The sequence below is a fragment of the Erpetoichthys calabaricus genome, chromosome 8 (assembly GCF_900747795.2).
Source record: "Erpetoichthys calabaricus chromosome 8, fErpCal1.3, whole genome shotgun sequence".
NCBI classification, from domain to species: Eukaryota; Metazoa; Chordata; class Cladistia; order Polypteriformes; family Polypteridae; genus Erpetoichthys; species Erpetoichthys calabaricus.
In genome coordinates this window covers 197326598-197341370 of record NC_041401.2, presented here as the reverse complement: position 1 = coordinate 197341370, position 14773 = coordinate 197326598, and the positions used below count along the sequence as shown (strand labels likewise).

At 41.6% G+C, this 14773-nt stretch overlaps 1 protein-coding gene across 1 annotated transcript in view; it reads right to left on the bottom strand.

Annotated features, from left to right (window-relative positions):
- stam2 (signal transducing adaptor molecule (SH3 domain and ITAM motif) 2) overlaps positions 1-14773 on the bottom strand; it is a 31215-nt gene that overhangs the window by 6115 nt on the left and 10327 nt on the right. Inside the window, exons 4-11 of the mRNA XM_028808083.2 lie at positions 12670-12765; positions 9918-10064; positions 7529-7598; positions 3993-4176; positions 3698-3792; positions 3204-3286; positions 2191-2278; positions 896-950 (exon numbers count right to left, since the gene is read on the bottom strand). Of these exons, the coding sequence (XP_028663916.1) occupies positions 896-950; positions 2191-2278; positions 3204-3286; positions 3698-3792; positions 3993-4176; positions 7529-7598; positions 9918-10064; positions 12670-12765 (818 nt within the window). The remainder of the gene's footprint in view (positions 1-895; positions 951-2190; positions 2279-3203; positions 3287-3697; positions 3793-3992; positions 4177-7528; positions 7599-9917; positions 10065-12669; positions 12766-14773) is intronic.

Here is a 14773-nt window from a genome sequence, read left to right as displayed (position 1 = left end):
CAGAGGCAGTGGTGCTGTAAGAATTATGTTTCTAGACTTCTCTAGCGCCTTCAACACAATCCAACCTCTGCTCCTTAGGGACAAGCTGACAGAGATGGGAGTAGATTCATACCTGGTGGCATGGATCATGGACTATCTTAAAGACAGATCTCAGTATGTGCGTCTTGGGAACTGCACGTCTGACATTGTGGTCAGCAACACAGGAGCGCCGCAGGGGACTATACTTTCTCCGGTCCTGTTCAGCCTATATACATCGGACTTCCAATACAACTCGGAGTCCTGCCACGTGCAAAGGTTCGCTGACGACACTGCTATCGTGGGCTGCATCAGGAATGGGCAGGAGGAGGAGTATAGGGACCTAATCAAGGACTTTGTTAAATGGTGCGACTCAAACCACCTACACCTGAACACCAGCAAAACCAAGGAGCTGGTGGTGGATCTTAGGAGGCCCAGACCCCTCACGGACCCCGTGATCATCAGAGGTGACTGTGTGCAGAGGGTGCAGACCTATGAATACCTGGGAGTGCAGCTGGATAATAAATTAGACTGGACTGCCAATACTGATGCTCTGTGTAAGAGAGGACAGAGCCGACTATACTTCCCTAGAAGGCTGGCGTCCTTCAACATCTGCAATAAGATGCTGCAGATGTTCTATCAGACTGTGGTGAGCGCCCTCTTCTACACGGTGGTGTGCTGGGGAGGCAGCATTAAGAAGAGGGACGCCTCACGCCTGGACAAACTGGTGAGGATGGCAGGCTCTACTGTTGCTTTATTCCTTTAGTCAAGTCTGCCTATTTGTGACCAACAATCAAAAGTTTCCCACATTTTAGAAAATTTAGGTCAAAGGGAAAAAAAAAATCAATTCTAAACTTGCAATCAAAGTCGCAACTCTTACCTGTCAATTTCTTCTAATTTTTCATCAATCATTGGTCCCATCTGTTGACAGATATCTGTTACAGAAATGATAATAATTGGTGATTTCTTTTTAGTAACTCGAGAACATATAAAAACAGCTTCAGGCAGGCCAAGTGTGTTACATCATTGATGCAATGACATGTTTTGGCCTTCTAAGGCAGCACATTGGAAGATAAAGTCAGCTGTACAAATATCTCCGGACTAAATGTACCGGGAAGCCACAAAAGCCACCTTTTGGTACAACTGCATTGTATAGAAGACTACTAGACACAGGATAACTTTTAAAAATCTAAACCAATAGTAAAAATAAATGGCACAAGAACATCTTCTTGGCATGCATAAACCCCAAATTAATTTCCAATTGTACGTCACATTATTGGCCAAAACAATGGCCAACAGGACAACTTTGCATATCTCAGCTACATATCATAAAGCTGAAAGGAATGCTCCATCTGAAAATGATTTTTTTTACGTTACCCCATGCAGTTTTAATTTCATGCTTTTGTGGAGAACAGACATAATGAAATTTCTGAGAGTTATGGGAAGAAACCAATGGTGACCAACAGCAAACAAAACCAAAAACGTCCATGAAAAATTCACCTATTACTCATGTCACATAATCCACACGTCAAGTCTTCGAATCACAATGTGCAAAACACAAGTAGTTTTAGATAAAATATCGTTAGTGAATGTAGACAAACATGGAAGCTCTTTGTCATGGGATTGCTCTTCTGAACTGAAGACCCATCGCTCTCCCCCTCAATTAATGGTCAAGAGTCCTGTCTTCAATTCAAAAGCATGACCCCCATGTAACAGGACTTCCTCTTGAGGGACTATTTGTACTTTCACAGACAATATTTTAGCAAAAACTACATGTGGTTTGCATATTGTGAACATACAACTGGATGACTTGACATGCAGATTACGTGACACGAGTAATGTGAATTTGTTTTTTTTTTTTTAATGGACGTTTTTGTTTGCTCGACTTGTCCAGTGTTGGGTCACCATTCACTCCCATTCATCAGAAATTGTATGTCCATTCTTCACAAAAATAACAGATAAAAAATTTCCTCAGCCATCACTAGAAACCAAATGGGGTAAATAATGTGTAAAAAAACAGCGTTCTTCCTTAAAGTACCCTTTAAAATTGTTAAATATTTATTATTTCTTTCTTTATAAACAGTTATACCAGAGACATGAATGGCTGTTTAACACTTTTGTAATAGTATACATAAACTTAATATAAAAAAGCAAACCTCAAAAACTGGAAATTACCTTCTAAATGTAGAAGTTCTGGCGAGTCTGGCTGGGCGACAGCTGGGTCTGTATTCTGCAGCAAATGCAGTGTTTTGTCCATCTTTTCCTAAAAGAGCAGCACACAATCGAGAGGCCAGTGCAGATATAATAAGTTGAACTACAGCAGAATCTTAATTTAATGAAATGCCTGCCTAACCAACAAACAGCCAAGCAAACAGCATGAGGTTCACTTCTAAAACAGGCTGTCAAAAGGACTGGTGAGCTAAAGTGGGCTCAGAGCAAAAGCAGGCATCCCATCAAAGCCAATGCAGGTTTCATTTGAGCCTCAGGAATTACATGACATAAGAAAAGAGAGGAGGAAACCTTAGGACAGATCAGACATCTACAGCTATTTAAACAGCACAAAGAGACAGGAGCTCCAGTGACACACTTAGCCTTGCTGCAGCTAAGCAAATAGCAATATAAGATTTTTTAAGACTTTTAATCAACAAAACACAATAGAAATTTAAAAAAATGGTATAAACGACAATTTGAAATGTGAAAATGAAAAATACAAGGACTGGTAAAACGTATAAGCGAAGAGAAAAAAAACCAAAGTCCATGTAAGAATCCCTCATGTGTTGGTGCTGTCCACTACTCATTATAATGTTTGACATAAAATCACAAGAGAAACTCGAGGATTGACAATTTCCTCATTTTGTTTAAGTAACTTTGCACTTGTTCATCCTGGCCCTCCATTTGTCAGTACACAATCCCCCCAGGTCCAGACGAGAACCCACGAATGGGGAGTAACAAGGTGACCACACAGCAACTGAAAGAAAAGGCTGGACGTGCCACATCTGAGCCACAGTTGGCACCACTCTGATTTCTAATTGTATGTCAAAGATGGCCTTAAACAGTCCTGCTCTATTTACTACTGTAGTTTCTTATTTATAAAGAAGTGAGCAGATGGTACAGGATTTTTCACAGTTCTTCTATTGACTAACCACTTCCATTTTAAACCATTTAAAAGCAAACTGTGGCACACCTACCTCATCTATATAAACGGGTTCTGGTTCGATCTTTGATTCCTGCTTTGTTTCATCAAGATGAGCAGTTTTCTCAACAAGCAGTGCTAAAAATGAAAATGAATAACATTTGTTCTTTGTTTTCCAGCAGTACATTTAAAATTGTAAGGCACCTTTCACTCAAGTTTGACTGGTCTGCTATTTCATTTACTTCTTCAATGCCACTATTAAATTCCAGGGAAAAAAAAAAAGAATACAACGGTGCCTTTCACTAGTGAAGACTGTGCCCAAGCACTCTGTGCCAAGTACCCCTGACCGCACACGCAGGGTTCATACTGGACAGACACACGGCGAGTCAGTGCTGCCAACTGAGCTAGGAATGGCCATTATAGTCAAACTTAACACAGCCTACCACAATAAGCTACCCTAACCAAGAAATGCCAGTGTTGATCCTGCTAGTTTTATTTTCCACATAATACAACACTGGAATACAAATCGCGGTCGTTCAAAATGCTTACCCGGTTCAGGCTCTGAATTTAGGCTGGTCGTTACAAAGTTAGATGGAAACAGGCCGACACCTCTGTGATTTTCTCCTTTCCACCAGTTCGGATCACTAATTGAATAAACAAGATTTTCTTGTTAAAAGAAACACCAAAACACTCTTCGCTGTATCAATTATCACAAAAAGGATTATAGGGCGTGTTATAAAGTGAAACAGCACTGTTCAAATCCATGTTTAAACATAAAAGAAAATACATAACTCAAGAACCACCAAACAAACCTCATAGGTCCTGCTGTACGAGGGGGACATACCTATCGTCTTGTACGATGATAAGCTCTCCTGCTTTAAAGGTCAACTCGTTATCTTCCACTGCCTCAAAATCATACAAGGCACGCACTTTTCTCAGGTCCTTGTTGTTAAAAGGAGGATCTACAGGAGGGATTATGGGTCGGGTCTCTGGCTGTTGACGCTGTTCTTGTAAGGATAGCTCAATAGCTAAAAATGGGAAGAAAAAGTTAAAGGTTATTTCAATGCTGAAAAGGAAAACCGTAAGAGAAATTTTGGCTGTACAGCTGCAAAAAAAAGAAGAAAACAAAATCATAAAGTTTAGAGGAGGCTATATTCTCCAATAGACCCTGGACTTAAATATGTCAGGCCTGCTTATAGTCACACCTTTGGCAAATCAACTGTATGTGGACTTCTACAAGAGAAGACAGTAAGAGGAGCAGCTCATGGTCATAATGACTAAATGACAGTAAACCAAAGTAGACAATCTTTTAAAAATGGCTGAGTGTTTGACTTCCTGACAGACAGACTCCAGGCGTGGAGGATCCTACACTTTGCTCACCAACATCAGTGTTCCACAAGGATGCCGCCTCAGGCCACTGCTATGTAGTCTACTCACCTATGACTGTGCAGCAAAGTGTGAGGGTAACAGCATCACCAAGTTGACAGGTGACACCACTGTGACCGATGTCATCAGCGACAACGGTGAGGCGGCCTAAAGGTCACTGAACTCCCAGAGTCCACCTGTGCACTGTACCCACCTGTTGGTTTATGGGAAACTGGACTGAACTTTTTTTATTTTTTTTTTAAACTCTTGTTCACTGTAATCATTTACTTATTTATTTTTAATTATTTATTAATTATTTACTTACTTATCTCCAGCCAGTCTTATTTACTGTATATATTTCTAAATCACTGTAACAGTCATATAAGAATTTCACTCGGCTCTCTCAGTGTATGTGACAATTAAGATCTCGAATCAAATCAAATCTAAAACACTTGGCAAAAGTAAAACAGGCATCTGACTGCTATGCCTGAAGTAATGCTAGGATTTCATATCTAATAAAAAACAAGTCAAAGTATTTAAGTGAATTAAAAAAATTATTCTAATCCAGCAACTTTAACATAAACAACAATGTTTCAGAAAAAGAATTACAGAGGAGGGAAAAAACTACAATTACTTATGCCAGCATAGGTTTGATTGATCCAATAGTTGGAATATTGAGGAGACTTAAATCCATACACATATAAAAATAAAAAAAAACAACAAAACAAAAAAAAAAACCCAGAATAATATTCACTATATGAGCACCACAGAGAAAGCAAATAGTCAGTGAGCAGCAATGTATGGTGACGACTGTGTTGGTATTAAGTAGCCCTGGCACTTAAGATTCCCATAAAGCTGTAGGAACTCCTATGCCTTCCCATGATATCAGGAACTATCAGGACGATGGGGTACAGTGTGTGTTAGTGTGCAGTACGGTCACAACTGAGGTGGGCTCATCAACTGTGCCAACAACACCACACTTACATGCAGATGGCCAGAAGCATCCACTCATCCATCAGTCCATCTTGTGTGGCTTATCCAGGTTTGGGTCACTGGCCACAATTATTATTATTATTATTATTTAAAAGTACACTTCACAGGATAACACAGGACACCAAAAACTAAATGCAGTAGGGACTTAAAAAGATCTCTTCAGTGGATAAGTAAGGAATAAACAAGAAACACTGTAGCACTCCATGCATGCAGCATCTTACTAATTGTAAAGTGATAAAGTACAACAAGTTTCACTTTTGATTTCTAAAGAAAAACTGACTACTGTCCCATTAGACACAGTCCTGACCAAGTTAGTGGAAAAATTAAAATGACTGCACTTGCAGCACCCAACCTTAACACACACACACACACACAAAACTGTCTGACATTTGTTGAAGAAATCAAAACTTTACTGAAATGTGCTTCATTTTCTTTTCTGTACTGCAATACTTGAAGAGCACACTGGCCTCACTGTAAACGGTGGAACCCATTTTAAAACAGTAATTCTTTCCCGGCACACAGACAGACCGCTACGTTTCTAACATCTCATAGTTTTTGAGCTGTTGAAGTGCACCTATTGACTTTGTTCACTACATCTTTTTAATACAAAGGCTGGAAAATGAGCAAGCAATTTGCATGAAATTGAATTCACAGTGAAACTCCCTTCATGAAACTATGGCACTTTGTGACTAACAAAATTTGTGTCATTTGTACACAAAGATGTTTAGTTTAATATAAAATTTTTTTCCTTTTTATATTTAACTCTCTACATCATTTTTGTCCTTATGCAATAGTAAGAGATTTTTTTTGCTTCTGTGTGAACGACTGAATTAATGAGGCCCTGCTGGAAAACACAACACTGCTCCTGAAAGTTTCATACTTACCTTAATCTTCAGAAATGAAATCAGAGAACAAACAGATTGTGTGTCGCTTTTAGCCATGTCACAATTCCAAACCCCCCCCCCCCCCATTATTTTAATCTGGACCCTTCAATGGAGACATCCGAGAGTCCAAAAGGGGTCCAAGGTTGCCAATTCCCGAGGGAACGATATTTCTTGCTTTCTCCCCTGAAAAACCTTCTAGTACCCCTTAAAAAAACTTTTTAGTAAGTTCTGCATTGTGCGATTGTAAAATCAAATACCTAACGAAACTCATCCATTTTGGGTATCACTTGTATGGATCCTGCAGGATTAGATCACACACTTCATATTTCTTTCACTTTGTGGAGAAATCCATCACTGCCTATTGAAATCACAAGAGACGCTTTTCCCACTGCAGGAGCTTTGCTTTCAGGATCCATGGAGTTCCTGTACGATGTACTGAAGGCCCCTTATGGTCCCTGACCAATTTTGTGAGTTGTGTTCCCACTGCACAACATGAACTGTAAACTTTATGCAAAATACGTGACATGGAAAGAAAAGTGAGGAGGTGCAGAGTGAGGTGTGTTCAGGAGTTCATGGGGACAACTACAACCCCAATCCCCTTGTTGCTTCCACACACTGCACTTTGTCAGGGAGATCACTGCTTCAATGCAGTGTATGACGTGGTGCACCAGGAAGGCGGCTATGAAGAGTGATGTGGTGGAAAGTGCAGCACTCCATCTTCAGTGATAACTCTCCAGAGTGCAAACTACTAACAGAGTCGGGAGATGGCGCCAGTGCTTGTGGTCAGCCAATCAGCACAACTCATCTCTTCCCACGAAAGGTTCTGGTTGAACAAGTAGGAGTGGAAAAAAAAAAAAACCAACAGGAGCTCCTGACCAGAAACTACAAATGGCCCAATTTCCTGCGGTGGGAATGATACAAATGTTCCAGAGTTTCTAAAAAGTTCCTACAGTCTTCGTCAGGACTTCCTACGGTGGGCCTGTTGCTGCCTTTGCTGTATGAGCTCTCGTAAGCAAATGTCATCAGAAAACAGAAATATCCACATGTAGTTAACACTCAGACATATTCATCACTTAATCACGTAAAGACGCAACTGCAATTGGTTTAAGTAGATTAGTATCATTTGGCAGAATCTTACCCTTTGCTAAATCATCGTCTTCTGCATTCTTTTGTACTGCATGAGTGCTGGTCTTTGCAGAACTGCCCGACTGTCAGAATTAGAGAAGCATTAGTGAGTTAGATTACTAGGGATGTAGACGTCCTTTCTTCATTTATGTATAAAACTCTAAACAAAAGGCAAGTTCTGACTAAACGGCCAGTTTGATTAAATTGTTGGCTAGAGATCAAACACTTATTTGTTTTTAGTTTTTATATTTCACTTTCCCACAAGAAAAAAAAAAAAAAAAAAAAAAAAAAAAAAAAAAAAAAAAGAGGAAAAACAAAACATCCAGGAACTCATTAAAGTTGCCATTTTCACCTGCTGAGAAGCAGCGATGACTGGCATAGGCAAGGGCAGTGCATTTTAAGAAGCCCATTGCTTGCTGTCAAAGAAACAAACATCAATGCATCAGGTGGGAAGACTCGTCAGCTGCATCTCCAATGGAGTCCTAGGAAGCCCCCTTCATCCTGAAAAGCAAAGCTTACAGCTCCCTCTGACATCTCTCCTTCGGATCTGATCATCAAGGGTCATACATGGAACACATTTTAGACCACTGAGCTAGACATTTATCTATCGAACTGTTAAAAAACACATTTTTATATTTTACCATGCATTACATAACACAACAGGACCACCGAGAGGTGAGGTCTACTAACACAAACAATCAGTTTAAAGAGATTTCATGAGTTTCCAACAAACCAGGAGAAAAACAAAATGTATATATAGTCATATGAAAAAGTTGGGGAACCCCTCTTAATTCTTTGTATTTTTTGTTTCTCACTGGCTGAACTTCCTTTTAATATTTGACATGCCTTATGCACACAGTAGGATTTTAGCAGTGACATTAAGTTTATTGGATTAACAGAAAATATTCAATATGCATCATAACAAAATTAGACAGGTGCATAAATGTGGGCACCCCAACAGAGATATGACATCAATACTTGGTTGAGCCTCCTTTTGTCCTCTAGACGCTGTCCTCCTATAGCCTTTGATGAGTGTCTGATTCTGGATGGAGGTCTTGTTGACCATTCTTCATACAAAATCTCTCCAGTTCCGTTCAATTTGATGGACAGCCTGCTTCAAATCATCCCATAGATTTTCGATGATATTCAAGTCAGGCGACTGTGACGGCCATTCCAGAACATTCTACTTCTCCAACTGTGTTTTGGGTCATTGTCTTTTTGGAATATCCAACCCCTGCGTAACTTCAACTTTGTGACTGATGCTTGAACATTATCCTGAAGAACTGGCTGAAATTGGGTTGAATTCATCCGACCCTCGACTTTAACAAGGGCCCCAGTCCCTGAACTAACCACACAGCATAATGGAACCTCCACCAAATCTGACAGTAGGTAGCAGGTGTTTTTCTTGGAATGTGGTGTTGTTCTTCCGCCATGAAAAGCGCTTTTTGTTCTGAACAAATAACTCCAATTTTGTCTCATCAGTCCAAAGCACTTTGTTCCAAAATGAATCTGGCTTGTCTAAATGAGCATTGGCATACAACAAGCGGCTCTGTTTGTGGCGTGAGTGCAGAAAGGGCTTCTCTCTCCTCACCCTGCCATACAGATGTTCTTGGTGCAAATTGTGCTGAATTGCAGGACGATGTACAGATACACCATCTGCAGCCAGATGTTCTTACAGGTCTTTGGAGGTGATTGGTGGGTTGTCTGTCACCATTCTCACAATCCTGTTAATATTCCGCTCCTGTATTTGTCTTGGCCTGCCAGACCTGCTGGGTTTAACAGCAACTGTGCCTGTGGCCTTCCATTTCCTGATTCCATTCCTTACAGTTACAGAAACTGACAGTTTAAACCTCCGAGATGGCTTTTCGTAGCCTTCCCCTAAACCATCAGACTGAACAATCTTTGTTTTCAGATCTTTGGAGAGTTGCTTTGAGGATCCCACGCTGTCACTCTTCATAGGAGAGTCAAAGGGAAGGAAGCACAACTTGTAATTGACCACCTTAAATACCTTTATAACTCATGAGTGGACACACCGGTCTATGAAGTTCAAGGCTTAACGAGCTCATCAACCAATCAGCATTGAGCAGTGACAGGCATTCAAATCAGCAAAATTACAAGGCGACTCACAGCCAGTTTTTCACATTTGATTTAATTTCATACAACTAAATACTGCGTCACTAAAAATCTTTGTTTGGAAAACACTGCAGCACTCCTAGGAAATGAAAGACATACCACTGTTATCTTTTTTGTTGAAAGGAGAGTCAATTATTATGCAGGCTAAGAGGGGGTCCCAAACTTTTTCATATGACTATACAAAATGTGAAATTGAAAAAAAAAAGCAATAGTTATCAGACCAACGTTTTCAAACAGGCCGCACACATGTAAAAACACATCAGTAGTACCTGAGAACCTGGACTGGGAAATGAAACACCTTCTTCCTTCAAGGTCTTTATAGTCGCATTGATAAGGCTAAGCTGTGGGTCCTTCTGAAATTCTTCTGCCCACTCCACCATGAGAACTTTCAGCTTCTCACAAACTTTGGGATGAGCCTAAAAAAAAAAAAAAAAACAGCAGTCATAAATCTGGTGTTTACTACATGCGGCTCAGTGGTATACGTCTAGTCCTCCTGCCTCTCAGTCCGATTTTGATGGCTTACGGTCGTACTTCAATTTCCTCCCACATCCTAAAGTCTAACTAGGGATTCTGAACCGGCCACATTCAAATGAATAATGGTGTGCATGCATGTACAAGTGTACCCTGTACTAGCCTAGCATTCTGTACCAAGTGCTGCCATGACCAGGATCATTGCAAAGGAAAACGTGAGCTCACAAAAAATGAATGAATCTCCTTACTACTACACCAGAAAAAATTAATGAATGAAACTATTACTGTGCAGGAATGACCATCGCACTCAAAGCTGTGTGGACAAAATTTTTTGAAACACACAAAAATAAATAATTCTCTTAAACTCCACATATTTTAATTTAGCATGATAAAAAGGAACACACAAACATGTTTAAAAAGAAGTCTGGCCTTGCACAGTCAGTTTGTGAGGCTCCTTTATTTAAAAAAAACAAAACAAAAAAACTTTACAATTAATCCAGGACACTCGCAAGCCCAGACACTCCGACTCCTCACTCAGTCTCTCATGCGCCCCGATCAGAGCCTCCATTGTCTCCGCGAAGATCACAGCATCGTCAGCAAAGTCAAGATCCGTGAATCTTTCTTCACCAACAGATGCCCCCCAGCCGCTGGACCCCACGACCCTGATCAACACCCAGTCCATGTGATCATTGAACAGAGTAGGAGCAGAACACACCGCTGACAAACCCCAGAATCAACTGGGAAAGACGCAGAGGTTCTGTCTCCACTCTGCACAGCACTCACAGTACCAGTGTACAGGCTGGCCATGATATCCAGAAACCTCGAGGGGATCCCGCGAACCCTCAGGACATCCCACAGGGCAGTTCGATCAACTGAGTCGAACGCTTTGGATGTGTCCTGGATAAAAACCAAGATCCGGGCCTTTAATGACCTCTTGGGCACAGCCATCAGCAGTGTGTCTGTCTGCAGAGAGAGTGTCAACCTTGTTGAGAGGTTTACTTACCTCGGCAGTGACAGTCATGTCTCTGGTGACTCTTCCTATGAAGTCAGTAGACAGATTAAGAGAGCATGGGGGGGTCATGAGGTCGCTGGAAAGGGGTGTGTGGTGCTCCCAATATCTATGCAAAAGGACGAAGGTCCAAGTCTTTATAGAGTCCTGGTGCTTCCTGTCTTGCTATAGGGTTGCGAGACATGGATGCTAACCAGTGACCTGAGATGAAGACTGGACTCCTTTGGTACTGTGTCTCTTCAGGGAATCCTTGGGTAACGTTGGTTTGACTTTGTGTTGCTCATGGAGTCCCAAATGAGGCACATTACCTGCATTGTGAGGGAGCGTCAGTTACGGCCATGTGGCGCGTTTCCCTGAGGGTGATCCGGCTTGTAAGATCCTCATTGTTGGGGACCTGAGTGGCTAGACCAGGCCAAAGGGTCGCCCACATAACACCTGGCTGTGGCAGATAGAGGGTTATTTCCGGAGGGTGGGACTGGACCGCCTGTCTGCCTGGGGGGGTTGCAAACCGGGATCCCAAGTTGTTTTGTCGTGTAGTGGGTGCGGCAACACACTGTACCAGTGCATGCTCCCTAACTTGACTTGACAATTAAAAATTTGTTAAAATCAATAGCAGCTTAATAACATTCACTGACAAAAGATGTAAATGACTCACCTTTGTAGCTGAAGAACCTTAAAAACCCCAGACCTGCTTGGCAGGAGCCAGCCAAGTGTCAGCAGAACCAGATTAAGACCTTTAGAGGCCCTAAATACTTACAAGATTTTAGTGCCCCCATATATATGAGCTGCACTCACTCTCAGTGGATGACTAAATGGGACCACAGACAAGACCAAGGACAAGAACGACCACGTCAGCCTCGGTGGACTGTGTGGCACTTTACAAATTCTCATTTTGTTGTATTTCCAAGATTAATATACTGTATATATTTTATTACTATTTTATTAATTATATATCATGTATGTATCATTGTTTTATTTAATGTGGGGACCCTTTTTGTGGAACTTTGTTCAGCTGCAGCATTTACAGTTTTGCACCGTATGGTCCGTGGTAAATCCAGCAATGGAAACTTTCCCTTGATGCCCTAAGCATGCGCTTAATTTGCCTAATGGTGTGTCAGTATATTGCAGGGACCACTTGTACTCACACAGAGAGCACCATAGAGTCAACAATTACTATAAAAACACATATCTTTGGTATGGAAATGCCTGTCAGATGTGAGAAGGACATGCCAACTACACACAGACACCAGACAAGTGTGGGACTCAAATTCAGGACGCTGGGCCCATGAAGCAGCAGCAGTAACCAACATGACACAACAGTGAGAACTGGAATGTTACACACATCAGACTTTCTCATTGACGCTGAAATGACACGGTGTGTGCAAAATGGAAAAAATAAAATAAGCCACAACAAAGGCAGCTGTCCAGTTTCAGGATTTGCTCAGTTTGAAGGCAAATACTTCAACAGTCACCTGTCATAAAGCATCACCACCCCAGCATTGCACTGCAGGATGCAAATGCAGTTACAGCCAGGATCTTACCTTATTTAAAATGCTACGAACTTCAGCTGCAAAGTCTCGTGAGCAAATTTCAAGATGGAAAATCTTCCCAGCATTTGAAACACAGGCACCCAACAACTGAAAAAAAAAAAGTAAATATATATTAAGAGCCATACAAATATGAAGAAGGCAAAGGAATGCTCCATTTAAACATATTTAGGCTTGAAATAAACAATTAAATAAGCATGCAGACTTTCTAAAGGATACTAGTTAGTAATGTGGAATATTGCTTAATTAAATCTATAATGCCTTCCATAAATATGGGGAGAGTGAAACCAAAACTGCTATTTATACCGAACACAGAAATTGTGAAGTAATAAGAAAAGATGAACACTGGGCAACCATACAGAATGCACTTCTGCAGGCAATTCTGAGGAAATATACATTTACGATTTGGACTCATCATTCTGCAATATATGTTCCATTTCCAAGGGAGTACATGTTTTTAGACAAAAGAACTTAAAAGAAGTACAAAACTTTAGTCGCAGGTCCTTCACATTTGCAAATGGCATCAAGCCAGGGCACCCTCGACATGACCAAACTTTTGATTTGCCTTTTTCTGAGATTTACTGCAATGGCCTTTATTGTTGCCACTTTCAGATGCCTGATTGACTTGACCAGTCAGGAACAGAACACTTTGTCTTCTTTCTTCTGCTGTGTTGCTGCATGAAGCACTGGCACATAATAATAATAATAATTCTTTGCATTTATACGAGGGGGGACCCAAAAATAACCGGAAATAAATAAATAACCTAACAACAACAAAATTCCGGTTATTTTTGGGTCCCCCCTCGTATAGTGCTTTTCTCACTACTCAAAGCACTCGGCAATTGCAGGTTAAGGGCCCAACAGACCAGGAACCCTTTTTGGCATTTACAGGATTCGAACCGGCAACCTTCCGATTGCCAGGGCAGATCCCTAGCCTCACATGAATCTGGAGGGGACTAGAGAGCTGCTTATACACTCCATCTGCTGGGGCAATCATTACTTCAGTCCTCCGAGAAGCTGACACAGCCAGATGTAGTGACAACTGTGATACGCTTAGGCCGTGACGTCACCTTTTTGACAACATCCCGTTACACAGATGAAGTTGGTGGTCTTGGACCGTTTGAAAGTCGGTTCTTTCTCTGCACTTACACCTTTGCTGTGTCTTTACCTTTGTCTCATCTGTCCATAACAAGTTATAAATATATATATGATGGAGGGAATACATAAGACACACTTAAACATCCTTAAAGAAAAAAGATTAAAATGTGAGGATCTGCAAGCAAAAAAGGAAGCATAGTGTTTGGTAAGAAGCAAAATTTCAAAATCAGGCCTCTCCCTTTGTTCCTTCCTTGTGCCCTGTGTATCTTACAGACAGACCTCAGTATGTGCGTCACGGGAACTGCACGTCTGACATTGTGGTCAGCAACACAGGAGCGCCGCAGGGGACTGTACTTTCTCCGGTCCTGTTCAGCCTACAGTATATACATCGGACTTCCAATACAACTCGGAGTCCTGCCACGTGCAAAAGTTCACTGACGACACTGTTATCGTGGGCTGCATCAGGAATGGGCAGGAGGAGGAGTATAGGAACCTCATCAAGGACTTTGTTAAATGGTGCGACTCAAACCACCTACACCTGAACACCAGCAAAACCAAGGAGCTGGTGGTGGATTTTAGGAGGCCCAGACCCCTCATGGACCCCGTGACCATCAGAGGTGACTGTGTGCAGATGGTGCAGACCTATAAATATCTGGGAGTGCAGCTGGATGATAAATTAGACTGGACTGCCAATACTGATGCTCTGTGTAAGAAAGGACAGAGCAGACTATACTTCCTTAGAAGGCTGGCGTCCTTGAACATCTGCAATAAGATGCTGCAGATGTTCTATCAGACGGTTGTAGCGAGCGCCCTCTTCTACGCAGTGGTGTGCTGGGGAGGCAGCATTAAGAGGAAAGACGCCTCACACCTGGACAAACTGGTGAGGAAGGCAGGCTCTATTGTAGGCACGGAGCTGGACAGTTTGACATCTGTGGAAAAGCGACGGGCACTCAGCAGGCGCCTGTCAATCATGGAGAATCCACTAAACAGGATCATCTCC